Source organism: Musca domestica, unplaced genomic scaffold, assembly GCF_030504385.1.
Source record: "Musca domestica strain aabys unplaced genomic scaffold, Musca_domestica.polishedcontigs.V.1.1 42, whole genome shotgun sequence".
Taxonomy (NCBI): Eukaryota; Metazoa; Arthropoda; class Insecta; order Diptera; family Muscidae; genus Musca; species Musca domestica.
The window spans coordinates 1,652,207-1,679,173 of NW_026712329.1; the positions used below are offsets into that span (position 1 = coordinate 1,652,207).

The 26,967-nt window shown below is 36.2% G+C and overlaps 1 protein-coding gene across 5 annotated transcripts in view; it reads right to left on the reverse strand.

The window, feature by feature from the left end:
* The window catches only part of LOC101900139 (cytotoxic granule associated RNA binding protein TIA1), a 279,044-nt gene that overhangs the window by 21,414 nt on the left and 230,663 nt on the right, over positions 1 to 26,967 (reverse strand). For all 5 annotated transcript variants that reach the window (XM_059127140.1, XM_059127137.1, XM_005180325.4 and 2 more), the window contains 3 exons: positions 5,742 to 5,931; positions 5,290 to 5,667; positions 1,675 to 1,834 (listed from right to left, as the gene is read on the reverse strand). In XM_059127140.1, the coding sequence (XP_058983123.1) occupies positions 1,675 to 1,834; positions 5,290 to 5,667; positions 5,742 to 5,931 (728 nt within the window). The remainder of the gene's footprint in view (positions 1 to 1,674; positions 1,835 to 5,289; positions 5,668 to 5,741; positions 5,932 to 26,967) is intronic.

Genomic DNA, 26,967 nt, shown 5'->3' on the forward strand with positions numbered 1-26,967 from the left:
ACATGGCGGATATTCGCAATGTGGACCAATATATCTCATTTTCAATACAATCCTAGACACAAATTGTTCTGCTTAATTTTGAAAGTCTACGTCGTGATTTCAACAGACATACAGACGGATAGGCAGACGGACATCGTTCAATCGATATAGAATTTTCTACTGGTTATGATACTTTATGGGGTCTACGACGAATATTTAGGGATGTCACAAACGGAATGACAAAACTAATATAAAAATTGGAGTGGAAGCCGAATACTCATCTCATTTATGAACGAATTTTACGCCCTCTCTAAAATGTGGCAAAACTGAACAATGGAGTTTGCTCGTTTTGTTTTTCAACTTTTGTTTTGCTCCAACTCGAATTTGAGCAAATTTCACTCTTTACACTCTTTAGAACAAATTATGAACGATCAGTTAGAGCTATAACTTTGAAGCACCACGGAAAATTCTAAAGGTTACAAAATTATTTTTCATTGTAATTGAACGATTTATGGGAGACGGAATAATGCAAATTAGCCTAGGCAAACCTTCAATATATAAAGGGGATTTTCGGAACCTCACGCTTTCATTGTACGAAAATTAATGCTATTGATAGATCAATAAAAGTATTAAGATGGTAGAATTCTTAAAGGTCGTATGTTGAATTATTTGGTGTGGTCCAAATTTATATTTTGATATTGATAAGTTTGAAAAAATCCAAAGAGTTCGAAATACAAAACGAACAAAAAAAATAATTTAGAATTCCTCTGGGTGTGTGTGGAATTTCTGATCTTCATTTTTAATGAAAACGTATAAGACGACAAGAGATATTTAAGTAGTTCAAAACTGCAATGAAATAATATCGTTGGTATTTATCTTCCTATTGAAATGACATCTCTGTGATCTATCCTAGCCCATTTTTATGTATACACAATTTGTCAGTATAATGCTTAAGTGTACCATACATTGCGCATTGCGTATTTACTTATGAGTTATATGAATGATATATGAAATATGACTTTCTTTGTACCTGCTTGAATTAAAAACTTGTACAGGTTTTAAAAACAATTCTTATTTTTATGTTATTTAATTATTTTCATATTAACCGAAACCTCTGGAAAATCCAGCACGTCATGAAAATTAGGACAGATATCGAAAACTGGACAGAGCACATCGGGAAAAATTTTCAAAATTTCGTATAGAACACTTGAGAATGATGCCGATGATTTCCCAACAACGCTAAATTTAAAATTTATAAAATTATTCAAAATAACTAAAATAATCCAAAATGTCTTCTTTTTAGATCACAGTTTTCTTTGATACTTCTCCCTGACCCCAATTCCCTTTGAATTTCTCATCTCTTTTTAATTAGTACCAAATTTGCCGAACACTTAAACAATAAAAAAAAATACAAATTAAAGCTTAACAAAAAGGAAAGAGAAAAAAGGACGTAATTTAAAACTCAATAACTACTGCGAGCATAAAACATGCACAAAAGCAAAAGAAAAGCTTGGTACAAGAAAAAAATTACGAAAGGAGTAACAAAATAAAACGTAAACAAACAAAACTACTTATTATGTACATATTGCCTATGTAAAGTGCAATAATATTTATTTATGTCAAAAGCTTTCATGTTGCCTTTCACTTTGTTCTTGTTTGTAAAATGTTGTTGTTTTTTATGGTTTGGTTACCTACCTGGGGGCTAACTTGGAATTGCTGAATGGGGTAGGCTACGACACCAGCTGCCTGAGGTATGGCAGCACCGGCAACACCCGCCGTCGCCAACTGTTGAGCAGGAGATATTTGGGCTTGTGTAGCAACGCCTTGCCAAGTTGTGGGTATTTGGACGCCCATACTGGAACGAAAGAAATGCGAACAAGAAGAAAAAAAGAAATATGGCGTTAGTTGGTTACTCTATAAAGGAATATTTCAGCGTCGTCCTTGGTGTGACAAAAAATAAAAAAAATGTTCATAACAAAAATAAAACTAATTTGTTTAATAGATACTTAATCTACATTAGAACACGGCTACACATATGCAACTATAATTATTGTTCAAAAGTATGTGGATGTGTGTGTGTGAGTGTATCTCCTTCACAATCTTATGGATGGAATGAAGGAAAAAGTTAAGTTTAACAAGTGGGCGTTAAAAATTTCATTTTCACATATATACACACACTTTTATAACAAGATATAAGTCGTCATTTAGAAAATTAAAAACAAAAAAAAAATGTAGTACTGATGACATTCTACACGAATAAATATTCACACATATGTAGGTATGGGAGTGTGTGAGTGTGTGAATATGAATTTAGTATAGTGTAAACATTTAATGAACATGACTGCCAGCCAGCCAGCCAGGCTGACTGCCTTCCTGCCTGACAATTAGTAAATGAATTCAGACATTCGTCATTTTATCATTCATTACACCCAAAGGCATTTCAATCATTAAAATATGTAAGAGTTTATATTTATATGTGTCTTGGTATAATTTATATAATATATATACACATATTAAAATAAGTTGAAGTTTTGGTGTAAGGACACCCATATTAACGATGAAGGATATGGAATTTCGGACAAATAATTTGTAATTACATTACATGTATTATGGTATATAGTTATTTTAAGGTAACAGGTGCTTTCGGGCAGAAGTTTCTTAGGAAATACCCACGGACAAGGTGTTCTCAAATGAGAAATCCTTACACAAAGTCACACCGATTTTACTAATACAGGGTGAGACGAAAAAAAAAACTGCAAACAAATTCAGACTGCGGTCATTTCTATGACACTTGTCCGACAGCTGTCAAAATTATTCCAGTGACAGCTCATTATAATGTTTATAAGCGTACAAAAGCATTTTGTTGAGAATTTTCCAGAAAAAAGAGAGCACTTCAGCATTTCAATGTAAATAAATCTTTTGTGTCTCGTACCATCGCTCTTTACCGTGATACTGGTAGCGTAGCCCGACGTCAAGGAACTGGACGGATGAAAACAGCAATATCAGCAGAAACGGTTCGAAGAGTAAAGAAGTGACTTGATCAAAACCCGCGCCGCAGTGGCCGAAAAATGGCTCGTGGCTCGTGAGCTGAACATATCGCAGTAATCCATTCGGCAAATATTGAAAAATGAGCTCGGGGTAAAGCCATTGAGATTCCAAAAAGTGCAAGAACTTACACCGCAACGGAAAGAAAATAGACTTAAAAGAGCTAAAGAGTTGCTTCGCTTGGCCAAAAGTGGTGAACTGCCGAATTGGGTCTTCTCCAATGAGAAAACATACGTTGTCAGCCACCAGAACTCAAGCACCGGCCATGGTGATGGTGTGGGCCGCCATAACAGCCGATGGTCGCTCTTCGCTCGTATTAATCGACTTTGGCATCATTTATTCTAATGGCATCATTTATTCTGATTGTCGCGAAAATATTCTGGAGGGTGTATCAAAGCCTTGGGCACGTAGAACTTCGTAAGTCCAACAGGACTCAGCACCCTCCCATCAGCACGCCCCATCCAAGAATGGTTACAAAATGGGGTTCTTCGCTTTATTTCCAGTGCACAATGGCCACCGAAATCTACGGATACCAATCAGTTGGACTATTGTGGCAGGAGTATTTTGGAAAGCAGGGTTGGCACTAAAAAATACCAAAGTGTCGATCACCTCAAACAAGCGCTTAGTCGGTAATGAGCCAAAATACCGCAGAGCAACATTCGGGCAGTGTGTGACTGTTTCATTGGCGTTTGACGGCCATAATTCGTGCCAAAGGTGAGCAATTCGAACAAATCTATTTCCGACATTTTTAAATTAAAAAAATTAAAGATTATGGCATTTGATTTTCTTGCAGTTTTTTTTTATCTCACCCTGTATAGCTCATTTTCAATACCTGTAGACCAAACACATATCTTAGTAAAATTTTATCAATCTATTTAATTTCATTCGGAAGCTAGAGTTATTTCCACAGACGGACGGACGGAAGGACATCGCTAAATCGCCATAGAATTTTATGTTAATTTAGAATATGTATACTTTGTATAATATAATAAAAATTTAAATATATAATAAAAATTTAAATACGTCATGTTTAGATTTTTGCTTAGGAAAATTGACACTCCTTCTAATCTCACTACACAATACGTCAACATTTTGTAAAATAATAACTCTCTTAAAATGCAATAACCGATGTTTTCTTATCCATATTAAAAAAAAATAGATTATCAAAATTCTGGTACCCGATTATTGAGGATCGAATACCCAATAAAGTAAAATCTTGGTATATTTTAATATTTGCATCTGTCTAAAGTTAGAGCAAACATGGCAAATATTGACCCACTTCTTCTAGCATCAAGAAGTCCAATGTTTATGGCACATCCCCAAAATAGAATATGCATTTATAAAATAAGGCCCGATACAATGGACATAATTCTAGAACGCAGAAAATTTAATAAACGTAGCGATATTACAAGTAATATGTAATATCGTTGTCCTAATTTTAGGCCTCCTGGTGGAGCAGTTGTCCTGGCCCCTGGTGGTCAAGAATGTCATATATGACTACCAAAAAATTTTGCTGTCGCGGTTTACAGTCGGTCAGTTATTAAAGTCAATTTCCCTCAAAGAGCATCTTGCTTCCCGGATATACAACAAGGAATTGTATACCTACAGTTTTTAATATTTTCCTAGCGAACCTCGTACATTTACATTCACGCCCATGTAAGTGTTTAAAGTGTGTAACCTCAATTTGTGTTTAAATTGTGTTTACATTAACAACACTCAACAAATACATATATATCCCTACAAACACACCATACATTTGTACATACAAATTTGTCATATAATATGCACACACATACATACATCTGCAATTTACATACACATCAATTCTTTGGTATGTATGTAGTTTTTGTGTAAACACTTTGAACCTGCTGTCATTTACTGAATATATGTATATAGTCCCGTTGTCATTGATGTTTTCAAAAGTGACATTTTCAGTTAAAGGATTATTTTCAATATTTGTTTTAAGCATTATGTTTACTTTGTTATAATCAATTATTCGTAAAATTTTAAATTGTTTTTGATGTCCAGCCGAGGATTCGTTTTAATTGTATTGGTTGTTGGACAACACTGAGAGACTATGCAACAAAATTGTGCTATTGAATTAATGAGTTTGAAAAAATAAAACAAAAAATAGCCGGTGTTGAAAACAATGTGTTTTGAAAGCAAAAGGGCAAGTGTTTTATATATTTCAAGAATTTTTTAAAATTATTATAATATGTAATTTGTTATATTTTAGGTATGTTTATGTTTAGTTCCTTAACTTACCCCATATAGCCTTGCTGATAACCACCATACTGCCCAAAGTGATAGCCTTGAATACCTTGCAGAAATTGATTTTGTACCGCAGCTGAGGCAGCAGGTGTTACAGCAGCTGTGGCCGACGAAGCAGGATACGTGGGAGTTGGTGAATACCAGCAGCCGGTGGCGGCCAACTGTTGTCCATAGGCAGCAGCGGCGGCAGCTGCAGCTCCAACGCCATAGGGAAATCCGGCCGCAGCTGGATTCAGAGCCTGACTGGCCAATGATTGGGCATTATTGGGATCACCGCTCTCCTTACCCCAAGAACATTTCACAGGTTGGGCATTGATCTCGGTATTATGAACGCCAACAATTGCATGGGTGGCAGCCTCTTTTGTAGAGAATCTAAAAAAATAAAAAAAAGTAAATTAGATTTGCTCACATACATTTCGAGATAGAAGGCAATTTCCAATACATACCTTACAAATGCATAACCCTTATCCTTGAATACGCGTATCTCTTGTATTGAACCGTAGGGAGAAAATGTTTTCTGCAATATTTCTTCGCTCAAGGAGGTGAGAGAACTATTGACACCACCAACATAGACGGTACAGTTTGAGGGGCTACTTTGATTGTAAACTTCATCGAATGTCAGGGGTTTTACATTTTCTGAAATGAGAAGAAAAAGAACGAAAAAATTAATATTCAATTGATAGAGCAAAAAATAATTATTTTAACAATGAGGTTTGATTATAATATTTGGTTAGCAAATAAATTTGGCAAACAAGGCTGCCATATTGTTTGGATATTAAATACGAATACTAATACTTTGTAACAAAGTTTCATTCATTCGAAGACCTAATGATATACCATGAAAGTGGAGGATTATGCCAACTGCTCATCGTAAAATCTAGTCACTATGACAGAATTACCATAGACTAGGCAATACATGAAACATAGTATTGTTCCCATTTTTATATCCTACACCACAAGGTGGTCTGGGTATTATGTCTTTGTGCATTTGTTTGTAACAGGCAAAAGGAAACGAGATAGACCCATAGTTCCTTTTGATGATCTGCATAGAATCACATTTTGAGTCGATGCATGACCGTCCGTATTTTTGTAAACAAAGTACAGTTCGCATTTATTGCCCTATCCAGATGAAATTTTGCACAAATCATTTGTTTGGCCCAAAGACGAGCCCTATTGAAATTGGAGATAATCGGTCAATATTTAGATATAGCTCCCATATATATCTTCGTCCGATTTGCCTTTTATTGTGCACCAAACGTGTAATATCAGTCCGAATAGTATGGAATTTTGAACGTACGATCAGATTGGACTTGAAAATAAGTATGCCAAATTTGATCGCAATCGGTTCAGATATAGCTATAGCTCCCATATATATTGTTCATCCGATTTGTTATTTCTGTCCTCCGCAGCCGTAATATGCACTCTGTAACAACAATATTTGGGGAAATATATCAAATACAGCTCAGAAATACATTTGCTAAATTTTATCGAGATCGGTTCAGATTTGGATATAGTTCCCATATATAACTTCGTCCGATTTGCCTTTTATTGTGCACCAAACGTCTAATATTTGCCCAAATGGGATGAAATTTGGCACTTACGACCGAATTGGGTCTAGAAGCTAGTATGTCAAATTTGGCGAAGATATAGCTCCCATATATACTATTCATCCGATTTGTTATATTGTTACCCAAAGCAGTAATATTCACGCCGTAACAACGATATTCATTGAAATATTTCAAATACAGCTCAGAAATATCTTTGCCAATTTTTATCGAGATCGGTTCCGATTTGGATGTAGCACCCATATATATTTTTATCCGATTTCAAATTAATTGTGCACCAAGTGGGCAAAACAAGTCCGAATTTAAAAGATTCAAATGCTTCGGCATATTTAGTCTTTTGAACTTTTAATTATATTTATAATCATAGCGTGTATGATCGAATTCTCCCATAAAAACTTTTAATTGTTATGCGGAGCTCTACTAAATTAGCAAAGTGGTGTAGGGTATCATAAAGTCGGCCCGCCCGACTTTAAGACTGTCTTTACTGGTTTATATTGTATAGTGACCAACATTTAATAATTTAAAAGGTCTTATGCAGATTTCTTGATCAATTTTCCCGATTGGTGTAGCAATGGATTGTAGAGCCACCAATCGTTTTTTCTACTGTGCCTGCAACGAAATGTCATGTTTTGTGACAAATTCTGTATTTAGCAAAACAAAAAAAGACTTAAAAAATGTTTACAAAATTTGAACGGGCTCCTTTGGAAATATTCCTTAAGTTGATATTCAATTTTTTTGGCATTGGAAAATTTAAGACTTATATGAGTAGTTATTATTTGTCCTCTTGTGAATTTAGTATTTAAATGATCAAATGGGACAAATTGCCAACTTTCGGCATCAAGTAAGAACATAATACAGAAATTCTAGGAGATCACATATATGATTTGCAAATAAAAGGAATTGTTAGGTTGTGTGTCCGTCTCTTTGTTGAAATCAAGACAGAGGCCACATTATATTAATAAGTTTGACATAAGCCATATAACGGGAACTAAAGATTTTTCTTACTTTTGTCGTTTCCATCACCATAACTTTCGTTAGCATATATAAAATTAAATCCACTTGCTGCCCTATTCACAAAAAAAAAAAAAAAAAAAAAAAAAAAAAAAAAAAATCAGAAAAGAATGGTCTGTTTCGACGGACTATATGATACCCTACACCACCATCACGAAGAAATCCATATATATTTTGATCAGCATCCATTTGTATGTTTTATGACTCTCTTTCCGTCTGCAGTGCAGTGGATCGATAAAATTTTGCTCAAATGTACTTTAGGTTCGCAGAATTGTATGGAAAATGTACGGTAATTTTATATAGTCTCTATATAGTTTAAACAATTGGTACAAGCTCCAATGAAAAAAATAGCTTATACAAGTCCATGTCTTCGTACAACCTCCATGTAATGGCACCTCCCGATATTGGGATATTTGGATCGCAAGATCTTGCTATCCGATATAAACATATATCGCTAAAATACTAGACCTCAGTTCTTACATACAGGGTGAGATAAAAAAATACAACAAAGTCAAACATTCAAACATTTTTTTTTTAAATTTTATTGAATGAAAGCAAAAAATGTCGTAAATATCATCAAATTTTAGAATAAGTTTAGATTTGGTCAAAGTGGTCACCTTTGGCTAGAATTAACGGCCAATGAAGCTGTCACACGCTGCCCAAATGTTGCTCCGCGATATTTTTACCCATTCCCGGCGAAGCGCTTGCTTGATGTGAACGAAACTTTGGTAATTTTTAGTGCAAACCTTGCTTTCCAATAGTCCAGTGGATTGGTATCCGCAGATTATGCGCTGGGAATGAAGCGAGGAACCTCATTTTATAACCATTCATAGGTGGCACGTGCTGAGTGCGAGGGTGCTGAGTCTTGTTGGAATGTCCAAATTACCCTTCAGAATATTTTGGCGATAATATTCGGCATTTATTCTGATGCCACGGCCAATTAATATAAGCGGAGAGCGGCCGTCAACTGTTATTGCGGCCCACACAATCACCATGGCCGGCGCATGGGTTCTGGTGCACATTTTCAGCTGAATTCATTGGCAAGTAAACACTATGCTGGACAACGAATATTTTCTCATCGGAGAAACCCCAATTCGGCAGTTCACCACTTTCAGCCAAGCGAATCTACTCCTTTTTTTATTCACATTTAAATGCTAGAGTGCTCTAACGATAACCACTTGTTGCTTTCCAGAAAATATAAAGAAATCACACGCTTGAATTCCATTACGAATAACTTTTTTTCTGGAAAATTCTCACCAAATTCCTTTTTACGCTTGTAAACAACATAATGAGCTGTCACTCTTTATATATGGATTTGCCTTTATCGCCGAGCTATGGTGATCTAGCTATGTATGTCCGTCCGTCTGCCCATTTGTCATCATGAAACAGATCGCAATTATTGCTCGGTCATCACTAAATTTATCAGAATTGGAGCCTTTTGTTTTTGAAGATGGTCGGAAATTATTTAGGAATTGATGTAGGGTAAGTGTCCTTAAGTTCGGCATGTCCCAGTAGTCGGCACTTTTTATTTTTAAGCCCAAATAAATGAAACTATTGTAACTAAATGTATTTTGTTTACTTCAAATATATTGTCAGCTATCTTTGTGCACAATTTCGTCAAGAAAAAGATGAATTATTCTAATAAAAATTAAATTTTTGTCTGCGAAGGTCCTCGATAATTCATATTCTGAAGAAAAGTACAATAAAGACGTGGAATCAGTTTAACTAAACAAAAATATTATATTTCAATGAATTAATTTATTATTATTATTAATTATACTTACAAAAAAATTGTTATGCCGACTGTTGGATAATGCCATACCGACAATTGGCAAGTGGTGCCGACTACTGGCAAAAAAGCATTGTTTTAATAAAACAACATATTTATGAAATTTAATAAAAAGTTATTAAAACTTTATTTATTATTGCAAAAACTATACAAAATTTCGAATCTAAAAAAATAATTTTGTAATAATTGAAATGTTCCACTTAGAATAGTGAGCGATTAAAAACGCGAAAATCCTGAAAGTGCCGACTACTGGTACACTTACCCTATACCAAAAAATTAAAATTTTCCAGATTTTGCAGTCGCTTTACAGGTCACAGTTATGGAGAGTTCTAAGGACAGGGAAGAAATCTAGCATTTTGTATGACCATTAGATTATATGAATGGACTATATGTAGCTTGTAATATGGACCACAATTTTCGTGTAAAATTATTTAAATGCCTATCAGTACGACAGAGGGCGTAAATATGAGAAAAATTCGCCCGGCTAAAAATGACCATTAGATTATATGAATGGATTATATGTAGCTTGTAATATGGACCACAATTTTTGTGTAAAATTGTTTAAATGCCTATCAGTACGACAGAGGGCGTAAATATGGAGAAAATTCCCCCGGTCAAAAACCCCCGGTATTAGAAACGAAATCTACCAAAATGGATTTGGTGTTCCAACTTATTATGGTGTTGTAGGGTATCACATGGAAGGCACCCTTGCCTACTTGTTTATAATTCTGTCTGAAAATGAGGATATTAATTTTTTTTATTTCCAGGGTTTCTTTAAGGTATATTAACCCGCATAAATTCTTTACAAATATGTAACAAATAATAATAAAATAATAGAAACATAATTTATTGTAGTTTTGTGTCATTCAGTCTTAGATTTATAATAATTTAATCCTATCCACGAAAATATTAATTTTCTAAATGCATGAGAAAACCCGTCAATAAATAATGAAATATTTTACTTAAAATTCTGCCTCCACTTTTTTTGGAATTTACAATAAATATCAATAAAATTTGTGTAACGAACATATTTTGCTAAAGGCTATAAATAGGTAATAAAATAAAATACGAATATGTTGTTCTTTTTTATTTTCCAAAAATATCTTTCTCATATTATAATTTCGTGGAAATGGCTTTAATTTCTCCAAAAAAGAAAAACGAAAAAATGTATATAATACATTCTTTTAATATGTTCTTTGTTCAATTTATAAACTCGTGTTGTTATGGAGGGGGGCAAAGGGTGTTGGGTAGCTTCTAAGACCCTAATGAACTGTCTTCCTTCATAAGCTTGGTTATTTTGGCCATTTATTAAATTTTGTTGGCTAAGTTGGGTTGGATAGGTTTGGTACGGGTTGGTCCCTACTTCTCGTTTTGCTGTATTTGCTGCAGAACACCAGCAACAATACATACATGCCCCAGCCATAGTGGAGTAGTAGTAGAAGAACAATTGCTTTTATTGTATTACCACATGTTTCCACATCAATTTCATTGTAAAAATATATAAACTTTCCGCCCCTCTTCGCTGCGTTATTACAGGTGAGCGAGAGCAAGAGAGTGCCTTGTTTTCATTTCGACCAAGGGGTTGTAGCTACTGTTGCAGCAGCACCAGCTTGGCATTGTGTTCTGTGTTCTGCTAATTACAATTTTCTTTTTTGCTATTGCTGTTGTTGTTGTTGCTGTATGTACGTTGATGGCCTGTGTTTGCATTTTACTCTGTGCATTGTTGCTGCCAGAGCTATTGTTTTTCTTGTTGTTTTGTTAATTCAGGTTAAAATAAAATTTGCAACTTTTAAAAAATAATGTCAGCATTGCGTGTTTATGTCTTTGTTTTGTATGAGTGTTGGTCGTTTTTGCCCTGTTGTTTAATTTATCCGTTTATACCATGTTGAAGTTTTATAAACGTTCGTTGGTGGTGGTGGGGGTTAGTATTTATAGTGTATGTTCGTATTTCATATATATATTATAAATAATAATAGGGTGAAGACATGAGGATGAGCAAAAAAATATGAAGACTCGGAATATAACTCGAAGTTGGGGTATTTTTTTAGTTACAGCAAATATAAAATAAATACTGCAGACCTCATAATGTATACATACAGGGTGAGATGACAAAACTACAACCAACTTCAGACTGCTGTCATTTCTAAGCCACTCGTCCGACAGCTGTTAAAATTATTCCAGTGACAGCTCATTATATTGTTTACAAGCGTTCAAAAACATTTTGGTTAGAATTTTCCAGAGAGTTTTCCAAGCGTGATAGTGTAATTTCTTTATATTTGGCTGGAAAACCACAAGTGGCTATCGTTAGAGCACTCCAGCATTTAAATGTGAATAAATCTTTTATGTCTCGAAACATCGCTCGTGATCGTGATACTGGTAGCGTAGCCCGACGTCGAGGAAGTGGACGGCAGAAAACAGCAACATCAGCAGAAATGGTTCGAAAAGTAAAGAAGCGACTTGATCGAAAATCGCGTCGCAGTGGCCAAAAAATGGCTTGTGAGCTGAACATATCGCAATATTCCCTTCGACAAATATTGAAAAATGAACTCGGGGTAAAGCCGTTGAAATTCCAAAAAGTGCAAGAACTACACCGCAACAGAAAGAAAATAGACTCATAAGTGCTAATGAGTTGCTTCGCTTGGCCGAAAGTGGTGAACTGCCGAATTTGGTTTTCTCCGATGAGAAAACATTCGTTGTCCAGCAGTTTGTTAACAAACAAAATGAGCGTGTTTACATGCCAAAGAGGTCAGCTGAAAAGTGCACCTTCGGTTGGCCACCAGAACTCATGCGCCGGCCATGGTGATGGTGTGGGCCACCATAACAGCCGATGGTCGTTCTCCGCTCGTATTAATCGGCCGTGGCATCAGATTAAATGCCGAAAATTCTGGAGGGTGTATTAAAGTCTTGGGCACAAAAACATTTTGTCCGCAGACCTTGGACATTCCAACAGGACGCAGCACCATCGCACTCAGCACGCGCCACCCAAGAATGGGTACAAAAGGAGGTTCCTCGCACAAGGGCCACCAAAACCTCCGGATACCAATCCGTTGGAGTATTGTGTCTGGAGTATTTTGGAAAGCAAGGTTTGCACTAAAATATACCAAAGTGTCGATCACCTCAAGCAAGCGCTTCGCCGGAAATGGGCCAAAATACGGCAGAGCAACATTCGAGTAGTTTGTCACGGTTTCATTGGCAGTTTGAAGGACATAATTCTTGTCAAAGGTGACCAATTGGACCAAATCTAAACTTATTCTAAAATTTGATGTTATTTCCGACATTTTTGCTTTTTTCAATAAATTAAAAAAAAAATTAAAAACGATATATAACAAATTTGATTTAAACTATTTGGTGATATAAGTTCGAATTTTAAATAAATAAAATATTAAAGGGAAAGAAAATTGTACAACATTAAAGGAACGACCAGTCGTAGAAATAACCTTGAAATTTTGAAGAATGGCAGATATAAGCAGAACCTTTTAAAATTGTTCTTAAAAACTTGAAGCTAGTGGAATACAGCCGTATTTTCGGAACCTTTAGCTAGGGTAGGTTAAAGGACGCTCCACTCGGAGACCTACCGGTCCATTGTGTTCATCCTAGAAAGAATAGTAAAAGAAAGGAATGGAAGAGAGTGAAGATAGTAGATAGTTTTATAGAGTGTGATCTACGGCTAAAGAAGTTGCCGTGTCGTCTTTAGCCACTTGAATCTTCTGGCTAATTGAAGAATTACTTTAGGGTCAGTGTTAAAAAAGACAGATCATGTGACGCTAGTTCCCCCACCAACCTGTGTCTAACGTTAAGGAGTGCTGGGCAGTGGCAGAGCAAGTGTTCGACTGTCTCAATTTCTTCTTCATCTTGACAGATCCTTCAGTAGTCAATGTCATCGCTATCCCATTTCGAGGTCATTGACCTGTGATGATACCCACCACAAGTTTTAAATCAGGTTTCGACAATGACAGTAGCGACGTTGCTCTCTTCTCCGAGAGTATGGATCACATTCTTTTGGAGATGGTACAACCCCTTTCGTCCAGCCATCGAAACCTTTAAGGGGGCGAAGATTAATTATAGGTATATATTGTTTATTGACCGGTCAATCGATAAACGCAAGGACTTTAAAATATGGGATTCATCTTTTGTGATGACAGAGGAACTGTATTTTAAATTGTTTTTAATATAACTAACCACCAATGGAAGTGGTAGAATCTTTAAGGGTCCATCACAAAGAATTTGTCGAACAATTACAACAATAACAAATCTTCGATGTATAGAATTCCAACACACCCTAATATACAATAAAATTACAGCAAAATTTCCACACAATTATATATTGCATACACGTTTGTATGTACCTGAGAGTATGGACAATAGCAACCAAGTAGATAGGTAGGTACGTAGGTATGTAAACAGCCCCACCATCATCATCGCAGTCATAGTTAAAACGAACATATGCATGGTGCATTACACGTTCAGATTACATGTTAAATATGGCCTGCTTCTCGGACTCAAAAGAATTTGCTTGTTGTTGTTTATCAACATAAAAATATCTGGATAAACTCTTGAATAATTAAATAGTAACATTTTTAATTTATTTTTACCCATTTCGTCCGTCCCACCGTACCCCAGGACAGGTTGGTCTGATTTTTGTCAGCTATAGAAATCGCTGCTATATACGTGCCAGAACCGAGACGACGTTATTGTTTGATTGTAGCTGTTGTTGTTGTTGTTCAATGTTAAAACAATATCGTGAGTGAGAAAAATAAAAATAAAATAATAATAATTTCACCGCAATTGTTAAAGGTAAATAATAATAATAACACAGAAAAGAAAAACGAAAGAGAAAAAAGAAACAACCACGCAATTATTAACCAAATAAAGGAACATTAAATACAAACAATTAACTTTGTCATGTTTGTTTTCACATTCATACAATTGGGCTATACGAAACCCACATAAATGTATACAATACATATATACCTATTTATAAAACATTTTCATATGTACATATATTACATGAAACGAAGGATATGTGTAATGTTGACTGAAGGATTCGTGATTATTTTTGTAACATGGACACATATGGTCCATTTCGAATGTTTGATTATTCAAATTCGTTTGGAAATGATAAATTACCTGAGATCAGGTGAAAGTGGAATATCTTTGCACTAAAGGAAATGCAATCGATTTATATAGAGAATTAAATGAATACTTTTTTTGGAATTTGAGTGTGAGTTTGTTCAAAATATAGAAATAACTATATTTGCTACCAATATTGTGTTGGAACATGAAAATGCAATCGATGTATATGGAGAATTAAATGAATACTTTTTATACCCTCCACCAAACATATAATGTAGGTTATATTAAGTTCGTCATTCCGTTTGTAACTCATCGAAATAATCATTTTAGACCCAACATAATATATATTCTTGATCAGCGTAAAACGAGTTAAGATAGGAAGCCAAAATTTTGCACAGATCTCTTTCTTTTGTCTGCAGGCAGGTCAACTTCGAAGATGGGCTATATCGGTCCACGATATCGTATAGCCCCCATATAACAGTACCCCCCGATATTCGGCATTTTGATGGTTTTAGCCACATTTTTCAACGGAATTGTCCATTGAAAATTCTGTTAAAATCTTTAAAATACCTAATATTGGAAGGTGCCGATATATGGGGGGATAGACGATATTGTGGACCTATATAGACAAATGTCTGGGGGTAAAATACTCACAAAGAACTCCTTGTGTACAATTTCATACAATTCCGTTGAAAAATGTGGCTAAAACCATCAAAATGCCGAATATTGGGGGGGTACCGTTATATGGGGACCATAAAAAACGGGAGCATATGTATACAACTTTATGCTACAAAAATTGTAATATACAGGGTGAGATAAAATAATCTGCAACGAAGCCAAAAGCCATAATTTTGATTTTTTTTTTAAATCTTGTTGAATGAAAGCAAAATATGTCAAAAATAGCTTCAAGTTTTGGAATAAGTTTAGATTTGTTCGAATTGATCACCTTTGGAACGAATTATGGCCTTCAAACGGCCAATGAAACCGTCATACGCTGACCTAATATTGCGTTGGATTGGTCCTTTTTAGTGCCAACCTTGCTTTCCAAAATACTCCAGACACAATAGTCCAACGGATTGGGGTCCGGAGATTTTGGTGGCCATTTTGCGCTGGAAATGAAGAGGGGAACCTCATTTTGTAACCATTCTTGAGTGGCTCATGCTGAGTCCGATGGAGCTTAGTCCTGTTGGAATGTCCAAAGTTTGCGGCCAAAATGTTTGCGTGCTCAAGGCTTTAATAGACACTCCAGAATATTTTCGCGATAATATTCGGCATTTATTCTGATGCCACTATCGATTAATACGAGCGGAGAACGACCATCGGCTGTTATGTCGGCCCACACCATCACCATGGCCGGCGCTTGAGTTCTGGTGGCCAACCGAAGGTGGACATTATCAGCTGACCTCTTTGGCAAGTTCACACAATTATTTTCTTTGTTTACACACTACTGGACAACGAATGTTTTCTCATCGGAGAAATTCGGCAGTTCACCACTTTCAGCCAAGCGAAGCAACTCTTTAGTTCTTTTGAGAGTATTCTCTTTCTGTTACAGTGTAAATTCTTGCACTTTTCGGAATTTCAATGGCTTTACCCCGAGCAAATTTTTCAATATTTGCCGAATGGAATATTGCGATATGTTTAGCTCACGAACCATTTTTAGGCCAATGCGACCCGGATTTATGGATATATGGAAGCTATATCCAAATCTGAACCGACCTCGATACAAATTTAGAAGAGGTATTTCTGTGCTATATCTGATAAGTGGTACCAAATATTATTGTTGTATAGAGCATATTACGAAAGTGAGGAACTTAAACACCAAATCGGATAAAACTTATATATAAAACCTATAGCTCCTATCTTAACCGATTTTCACCAAATTTGAAATAATTTCTTCTAGTCTGAATTCGGTGTTACGTACCAAAATCCACTCCATTTATGCTTATATTAGCCATTTGGGGCACCATGAAATTAAAATCAGATAAAGGTCTCTATGGGAGCTATATCCAAACGTTGATCTATATACGCAATTTTCTGCCATATGCGAATTCCAAAAACAAAACTTTGAAGCAATTCCGTTGAAAAATACGGCTAAAATTTTCAAAATGCCGAATAATGGGAGGTACCATTGTATAGAGAACTTTTTGTTTAATACCTTGCTCTCCCGACCTTATTGTAATAGAGTAGTGCAGTTGTACCATCAACGGTGTATTTACACTTCTCCAGAAATGAATAAAAAATCAAATCAGTTTCGGTGCACGACATCGCTCGGTTGAAAAAGGCCAATTTGTCGGCCAGTGGTAAAAAAATGTTCTAAATTCGACGGAAACTTCACCTTGTGAACCTGAAATATAAAGCTTCGGCTTATTTGAGTGGAAATTGTGATAGAAACTAATAAAATGGCGAAAATCATGATTTAACTTCATATGGAACGGATGTTACGAGGTGAACGGAATTACAAAATTAGTATGATCTGCTTCAAGCGGCTGAACATTTTAAAATAGTTATTGATTAGTAAAAAATAAGGATTGTTGCATCAGCTTTGCGTTCCTTTCGCAATTGGACGGTATCACTTAATTCCACTCAATAAGATGATATCCTTTTAAACACAATTAGAGCTTTAAAAAACGTATATTTAATTTTTTTTGTTTCTTTATACCTTTGCAATCACATTTGCATGAACTTGAATATTCCTGGAAAATTATGTGATTATGGGAAATTATGAAATTTTCAATCAAATGTTTCAATACGTTAATTGAAATAAGTAATTCATAAGATTTCACTTTGATTAGCATGAGAATTTCTGCGAATGCCATTTCTTTAGAGATATATGCACATATGTATCTGTGACTGTAGCAACCACACACTCATAGCACACATATACATACATACGTATGTCGGGACAAACACGTGTAAAGAAAACATGATGAGCTATAGGCACGCATATTAGCATAGTGAATAACATTCTAACAAGCTGAAGAATGTCAACACACAGAGACTCAAACACAGCGAAAAGGAAATCATTTCATGTAAATGTCGTTGTCGTCGTCGTTGTAGTCGTTATATGTCAATCGGCATTTATATGTATTTATCCATTCAAACATGCCCATAACGAGTTATACCAACAGCAAGCACTCACATGTGTATGTGTGTGTGTGTGTTTGCGCATGAGAAAAAAAGAACTGAATGTTTGTAAATATTGACATGCCGTAGTAGCGGTAGCTTATTTTCAGCTACACTCGCATATATACTTTTGTACTTCGTGGCTACAAGATACGCGCTAAATGCCAAAGAGTAGTAGCATAACAAGAGACGAAGGAGTGAGATGAGGATTTTTTGCACAAGTTTAGCGCACATGTGATCTGTTGGCGTTTTTTATTTATTTATTTTAGAACAAGCAGGGCAAAACACACACGCACACACACATATATATCCACAAAACCAACACTTACAGGGAAATTGAGCTAACCCCAAGCAGTTGTTGTTGCCGCTGTTGATTTTTTTTATTGAGAAGAAAAGGCAAAATAAAACACACGTAACATAACATCTCTGAAATGCTGCCATTGCACACTAGGTCAAATTATCACTTTTTCTGTGCGAAATTAATTGCAACTGAAATATTGTACCATTTCAAACTAAAATGAAGGCAAGCGTTAAAGAAAGTGTAAAATCAGTAAATTAAACAAAAAATACATGACATAACATTCAAATAGTCAAAGTGATAAATGTAGGTGCTCGTGTGGTATTAGAAGACATTTTGCAATCACTTTGATTTTTGACACAAGATATTAACCGATTTTTCTACCACAACTACATTTTACAATGCCAGCAGTCATCTCCCCCTCCCCCTTAAAATTAGTCACATAATCACCATCTTCAGTAAGTAATGAGAAAAGTACTATAATTTTTTTTGTTTGAAATATTTGTTTATTCTTCTTCTAAATTGCCATTTATTTGTAATTAATTTTCTAAACACAAGTTAAATTGACCTTTTTTAGCCTGTATCATCTTCATTGATTTCGTCGCCTGTCTCATCTTCATAAACTTATTGGGTTGGATAAAACGAAATTATCATTTCAACAACTTCAGGTGGTAGTTGCAAAGACTTTTGATGTTGAATACATCTGCTTAAATATTTTGTAGAAATCAGTGGAACTGATGTATCAGCAGCTCTGTGAAAAATATCTCGAAGACTATTAATGCGGTCATTCGTACGTGCATAATGTAATCTGTCTGATTTATACATTTTATGTCGCGATTCAGCAGCACTGTCTCCCAAAAAAACCAACGGCAAAACAGAACTATCAATTATCTCCTTTTAGTGTATAAAAACCTTATGTACAGTGTACAATTTTTGAATAAATTCAGCTGTAGCAAAGCAAAAAGTTTGAAATATCCTTTTCCTTTTTTTCGCAACTGCTTCTTTGTCTTCATCTGTTCTGATCTGCCATTTTTGTAGGTTCAGTTTGTAGCCCAAATGCAAAATATACTCAAAAAATCGGATCCAATCTAAATTTGTCAACATTCTTCCCAATTTTTCGTATTTTGATGTTAAAGATTTGCAGAACAAACGCGTTTTTTTCTTTCAAGATTTTCATTGCATCTTCGGAAATACTGTCAGCACCAATTTTGTTCACGACATAGTTGACAAGCTTAGCAAGATTTTCCTCTTGCGAACATTCATGCAGCCAAACTTCAAATATCTCGCCTTTTGTTATAGCATGGTAACTTAGAAAAAACGATATTTCTTGAAAAGCGCTAAAAGGTGCGGTTTATAGTAAAGTAGAATCAATTAACTACATCTTAATTGAATCATTTCTTTTTACTTTTTGTCTGCCGACATTCGCCGAAATTTGTAAAGCTTACATGAACTCGTAATTTAAAAGCACTCAAACAAATTTGAGGTTATGTAAATAAGTCAGCATTTATATTTGTAAATAAACGATATCTACACTTTTTATTAACTGGGACATAAGTACTCACTTATAATTTTGTCTTCCATTTCAAAATTTCAGTCATTTATTTCCACTGGATAAAAAACAAGCACTTGAAAATTTAGAAAATAACAGGATGCGCAAACATTCTTTCAATAACGTGTTACAAGTGTAACTTTGATTGATTGCTGTCAAACGGTGTTTGACATTTTACAAAAACAAAGTGAAGTCTGTGTTATTTTGGACTATTCCCTACATGGTAGCAACAATGATCAGTCTAAAATCGCCCTTGCGAAATTCGACTTTCGCACAGAAAAAGTGGTCATTTGACCTAGTGTGCATTGTTGGTACTGCTGCAGATCTCTTTACCGCAATATGGAAACATATGCAGCACACAAATACAAATTATAGCTTTTACACATAAACTATTACACACACACATATGTACGTCACAAATCGTGTTTCCAAGCAAGCTGAGTGGCAATGATAGACGGAAAGAACCGTGGCGGTTGGTTTTTTGTTTTTTTCGTAAAATAGGTATCTGCAGAAAACACTTTGACGCCCTAATTTACACATTATTTTGTATTCAATTCCATATCCTCTCTCTGAGGAGATAACAAAGGTTTTCAAAGTGGCTTTGTGCACCGTGTCTTGTTTGGTACACGTTTACTCTCACACACACAAACACACATATTTATATACGTGTTTTGAAATGTTATATGTGATGTTAAAATTTTACATTTATACAGGTTGTGGTCAAGGTTTTGAGATCGCTAGGTAGGCCGTTAGTTCTAGAGCCGCGACGTTTAGCACATTCGCAAAAAATCCACTGACAACGCATATAGCGTAACGCGAAGAGACTAATTGTTGTTGCCCACTTATAACGTTTTTGAAGGTTTTATAATCTTAGGTGTGGGATCATTGCTTACTTTAGACTTCATATAAGGGTATGTGCAGATATTCGGTATTTTGGCCGGTATGTAATAGAATATATATACCGGTATATCTATAGAATTTACTGTAATTTGGTAATTTTTGTTGTCAGTGAATGAATTTTCGATGCCTCAGTTTTGATGGTCAATATAAGTTCGGAAAGTTTCACTTCTGAAAATATTTCTATAAGCGTTCGAGTCGAATATAAATTGCCCGATATCACGAATTTGCAATACAAAATCATCAACATATCGAAAGGAACAATTATTTAGGGGCTGTACAAAGACCTGGACATGTGCAGAAACTTTTCTTTCAGAAAAGATGTTGCCTATTGTCAATATAATAAGTGCAGCGCAGCTTGCCTACGTCAAAGGTTGGTCATTCGAGACTGTCCTACACGAATTTGTCTGATACATTGAGAAAAGCATGCCTCTGGTATTTCCTCCATTTTGATTGAATGGATCGATAGTATGCTAAAACGCAGAATTATCACTTCGAGCTTGGAAAAACTGTCAGCAAAGGGGCACTGCAGGGAGGAGCTCTCTAACCCATTGATTTGCCTTCTGGTGATTAACGAAATATTTGTGAGTTTCGACCAGCTTCGAATATGCTGATGGCGTATTTCTGACCTAATGCAAAGTGCAATATAAAGGTTGTCTGGTTGGACCCTTCCCTGCGCCGAAGGTAGAGCCTGCAAAGACAGAACTTGTACTCTTCACAAAGAAGGAAACGTAAAATGGACCAGTGCTAGATGGAGCAATACTGAATCCCTCCTCGGTCGTGGGTACGATCCTGGACCAGCGTTAAAACTGGAACAAGAATATCTACTAAAAATGCCATTTAACTATTCATGCCAGAACGCTCCAGGGAAGGTCTGAGAGTCTTACCTTATGTGTGCCTCGTCTGGTAACCAGGGCACTCATGCCGAAATTAACCACATTAACTCAAGCTACCTTGGATGTGCTGCTAAATTTGAAACCACTACGAATTTTCTTGGCTCAATTCCAAGCAGCAAGGAATGCGCTGGACATTCTGGCCACAGACGGTTCCAAGATCGAGATAAACACGACCAGTGACTATACAAGGTGAGATGAAAAAAACTGCTACCAATTTCAGACTGCTGTAATTTCTAAGCCACTCGTCCGACAGCTGTTAAAATTATTCCAGTGACTGGAAAACCAGAAGTGGCTATCGTTAGAGCACTCCAGCATTTAAATGCGAATAAATCTTTTTTGTCTCGCACCATCGCTCGTTACCGTGATACTGGTAGCGTAGCCCGACGTCAAGGAAGTGGATGGAAGAAAATAGCAACATCAGCAGAAATGGATGGAAAAGTTAAGAAGCTACTTGATCGAAACCAGCGTCGCAGTAGCCGAAAAATGACTCGTGAGCTGAACATATCGCAATATTCCATTCGGCAAATATTGAAAAATGAGATCGGATTAAAGCCATTGAAATTCCAAGAAGTGCAAGAACTTACATCACAACCGAAAGAAAGTAGACTCAAAAGAGCTATAGAGTTGCTTCGATAGACCGAAAGTGGTGAGCGGTCAAATTTGGTTTTCTCCGATGAGAAAATATTCGTTGTCCAGCAGTTTGAAAACAAACAAAATGATCGTGTTTGCTTGCCAAAGAGGTCAGCTGAAAATGTGCACCTTCGGTCGGCCACCAGAACTCAAGCGCCGGCCATGGTGATGGTATGGGCCGCCATAACAGTCGATGGTAGCCCTCCGCTCGTATTAATATTATCTCGAAAATATACTGGAGGGTGTATTAAAGCCTTGGGTAAGCAAACATTTTGGCCGCAGACCTTGGACATTCCAATAGGACTCAGCTTCCTTGGCACTTAGTACGCGCCACCCAAGAAAGGTTACAAAATGAGGTTCCTCTCTTCATTTCCAGCGCACGGTGGCCACCAAAATCTCCGGATACCAATCCGTATTTTGGCAATCAAGGTTGGCACTAAAAAATACCGATCACCTCAAGCAAGCGGTTCGCCGGGAATGGGCCAAAATACCGTAGTGCAACATTCGGGCAGCATGTGACGGTTTCATTTGCCGTTTGAAGGTCATACTTTGTGCCAAAGGTGACCAATTCGAACAAATCTAAACTTATTCTAAAATTTGAAAATTTTCGACATTTTTTGCTTTCATTCAATAAAATTTAAAAAAAAGGTAAAAATTATGGCGTCTGACTTTGTTGCAGTTTTTTTAATCTCACACTGTATGTCACAGTAGCCCTATCTGTTCTAACATATGGCTGCCTCGACTGCTAAACCCAGGACACTCTTGCCGAAATTAAACACAGTGCAGGGAGCCGCGTCCTTACTGATAACCGGAGCTATTAAGAAAATTTTTCAATCTGCCGTGGATGTGCTGCTAAACTTTCAGCTATCGCCGATTTACAATAAATTCGGCATATAACAATGCCTAAAACACCCAAAATACCTTACATTTACCTGAACTGATATGTGAGGACTATAGCAAGAAGTGGACCTATATGACCCAATTGCAATACCTGAACCTACTTAACTTAACTACTTAAGTTGTATTTATTTACTTATCTTTCGATATGAATTTCATGATCTGAAATTTAGAAAGTAAATTTAGAGAGATACTATCTCAGGCTCACCACTTTCGCCGACAAACTTAATTCATACTCCCAATACTGTACATTTATTGATAGGTTTGTTTCGGCTGTTTATTTTTTTGTTTGTGATAATGTGTTTAGAACAGTGTTCTAATTTGTTTGCTAGTGCGGATGGCAACACACGAGCACCTCTAACATTCAACCACTTCCCCTCCATCGTCATCATCATCATCGTCATGACCAATGACACCAACATCACAGATTTTGCCACCATCATCAACGCCACCATTTATAATTATAATCTGGCAAAAGCGAACTCCTTTGAGTGTGTGTGTGTGTGTATGTTAAGATATATTTGAATACACCATGTAAACTGTATGTACATAGGAAAGTGTCTACTTGTGTGAGTTTTTGTTTTTCAAATGCATGTAATTAAATTGAAACACAACAATAACAACAAAACATATATATTGTAATCACAATAATGACAAGTAATGTCCCCGTAGTTGGCAATATGGACTTTTGGGTTAGAAATAATGGTTGGTGGGCAAGTCTCCACAAAAATGATGGGTTGTGTTATTTTTTTCGTTTTTGTTTTTTAAACTACAAGTCTACTAGACTTGGGGCCAAAAAAAAGTAGTTCATGCCACAGTTTGCGACACCAACATTTTTGCCCAGTACTTCACTGTGGCTGGTTGGTAGGTTGGCTGGCTGACAGTTTTAACGAAACTGTGAGATGTATGGGTATGAGTGGAGTACTTTTAGTTGTCGCTGTATTACAAGCGTTACCGTTGTACACTCATGACGACTGCCTTGTCGTGTGTGTACGTGCTTCGCTTACAGCAACACTTTGCAAATGCTGAACGCCAACGGGATATTTGCCTGAATGTTAACGTTTCTCGTTGCTGATTGTCTTTCGGCTTACAGGCTGTATAGATTTATTGGATGGTTGCTTTACACGACACAACACACCGGTTGAACGCCTTCCCTTTTGGGGTTTTCTTCTAATCCCAACCCCTGTAGCCCCCTCGCCTATAGTCTATTATTCCGATACCTTTAAATAGAGGTAGGGGGTTCATGGGTGCATGGGAAAAGTGTAGCTAAATTGGTTTCATGTTTGGTGCAAATGAAACGGATGTGGTGGTATGACATAATATGGCAGATATGCAAATTTTCCATCGTATCTCTGTATTGGAGCTGAGTCTGCTGTACGGATAACTTTTCAATGCTCGCTCGCTCGCTCGTTCGCCTGCTTGCTTGCAGTGTATTCGTGCATGAAAGACGCTAAGGGTACAATGAACGACAACGAGTTGTATTTTAAGTTTTGCATGGACATTATACAAATTACAGGGTGTTTTGATTGGATGGATGGATGAGGGCCCACAAGATATTCATAGTTTTGCAAAGTTTATTTTTGTTGCTGTTTTTGTTGTCGTTCAGATGTTGTCGCACTACCCCCACTACTGGCGGTGTTCAGGAAACCAGTTAGCAACTGAAATTCAGTAATTTTAAGGGTACACGTTTTAAAAGTCATTTACCATACTTCCGCCTGCAATACATGACTTTCAAACTATGAAAATATTTGATGATAGTTAAGAGTTTGTTATGAAGTTACAACAACAACAACAAAAACGTAAAAGAGAGCTTCGACAAAAAAGTGTGTACCAAATTATATTTTATATTAAACGTACAAAGGAATATTCTGAAAATTTCAAAATATGATCGACTCGAAATGTCCTTAAACGGATTTGGTCCACACAGACATAGGGTCTAAAACCGTTGTATCCATTTTGCTGAGGGTATAAAAATTGAACCAAATCGATTACTCTCTTGATTTAAATGGGGTATAAAATTTGTTTGGAGTATTTGAACTGCCGAAATTGTTTTTCTCCGATGAGAAAACATTCGCTTTCCAGAAGTTTGTAAACAAAAAAAAAAAAAAATGATTGTGTTTACTTACCAAAGAGGTCAGCAGAAATGATTCGAAAAGTAAAGAGGCGACTTGATCGAAACCCGTTTCGCAGTGGTTGGAAAATGGCTCGTGAGCTGAATGTAGCGCAATATTTCAGCTCAAAGGTGCTAAAGAGTTTCTTCGCTTGGCCGAAAGTTGTGAACTGCCGAATTTCGTTTTCTACGATGAGAAAACATTCGTTGTCCAGTGGTTTGTAAACAAACAAATGATCGTGTTTATTTGCCAAAGAGGTCAGCTGAAAATGTGCTCCTTCGGTTAGTCACCAGAACTCAAGCGCTGGCCATGGTGATGGTGTGGGCCGCCATTACAGCCGATGGCCGCTCTCCTCTCGTATTAATCGACCGCGGCATCAGAATAAATGCCGAATATTATCGCGAAAATATTCTGGAGGGTGTATTAAAGCCTTGGGCACGCAAACATTTTCGCCGCAGACCTTGTACATTCCAACTGGACTCAACACCATTGCACTCAGCACGCGCCATTCAAGAATTGTTAAAAAATGAGGTTCCGCGCTTTATTTCCAGCGCACAATGGCCACCAAAATCTCCGGATACCAATCCTTTGGACTATTGTGTCTGGAGTATTTTGGAAGGAAGGGTTGGCACTATGAAATACCAAAGTGTCGATCACCACAAGCAAGCGCTTCGCCGGGAGTGGGCCAAAATACCGCAGATCAACATTCGGGCAGCGTGTGACGGTTTCATTGGCCTTTCGAAGGCCATATTTCGTGCCAAAGTTGACGAATTCGAACAAATCTAAACTTTTTCTAAAATTTGATGCTATTTCCGAAAATTTTAGATTTTATTCAATAAAATTGAAAAAAAAAATGTTAACATTATGGCGTTTGGCTGTGTTGCAGTTTTTTTTATCTTATACCGTATTACAATTTTGGAACAAGTCGGTTTTGTCAAAACACAAACAAACATTCAAAATTGTCGTAGGGCAAATACTTATTTCTATCGAGAACTTATTTCTAAGATATTCCCAAAAATATTGGAAATGGGGCTGTATAACAGTGTGTGCCAATGTTGAAAGTTTTTTTGTAGTTGCAAAATAGTCAGGCTTAATCCCTTTATTGTTGTTTTTATAAAAACAACGTTTGTTTATTAGTGGAGAACCAGGGGGTAAGGCAGTTTTTTATAGTTTATATTCTTTGGGGATCAAGTTCTTCTAATATTAAATGCATTAAAAATTTTCAAAACAGCTAAAATCGCTAGCTTAAATTACGTGACGGCCTTTTATATAGAACTCAAATTTAGGATTTTATCTGATTCGGAAGTATGGGACTTTTACTTTACCTGTTAAAACGGTAATGCTAATTTAGAATATATGTGTATGTGTGTTAACACTAACATAGCGAGAGGGGCCCTGGCCCCTTCCAAAATAATACATTTATCGACACTTTTAGCCAATTTTGAAAATCTAATTTGTTGTTCGTTGAATCACTCCCTGATCCCGAAAGAATTTTGAAAGACGTTTCTGGCCACGTAGGTGCTCATTATAATTAAATTTTTCTAAAAGAGGATATTCGATCCCCTTATATCAAAATTGACTTCTTGGAATAATTGCATTTTCCATCCCTATGCTCCTTCAAAAAGATTTTCAATTTATTTCGAATACTAACCTAGCGGTTTATAAACGTAAACTTCTTTAGAGCATTTCAGACAATAAAAGTGTTTTCAATGAATGCTTCCTTATATTTTCTCCTGCCACGTTTACATTGTGCGCCATGTCGTTGGAACCTCATCATAATTGTGTGGTAAACGTGGCACATTATTTTCTCCATTTTCAGTTTTTTTTTTTTTA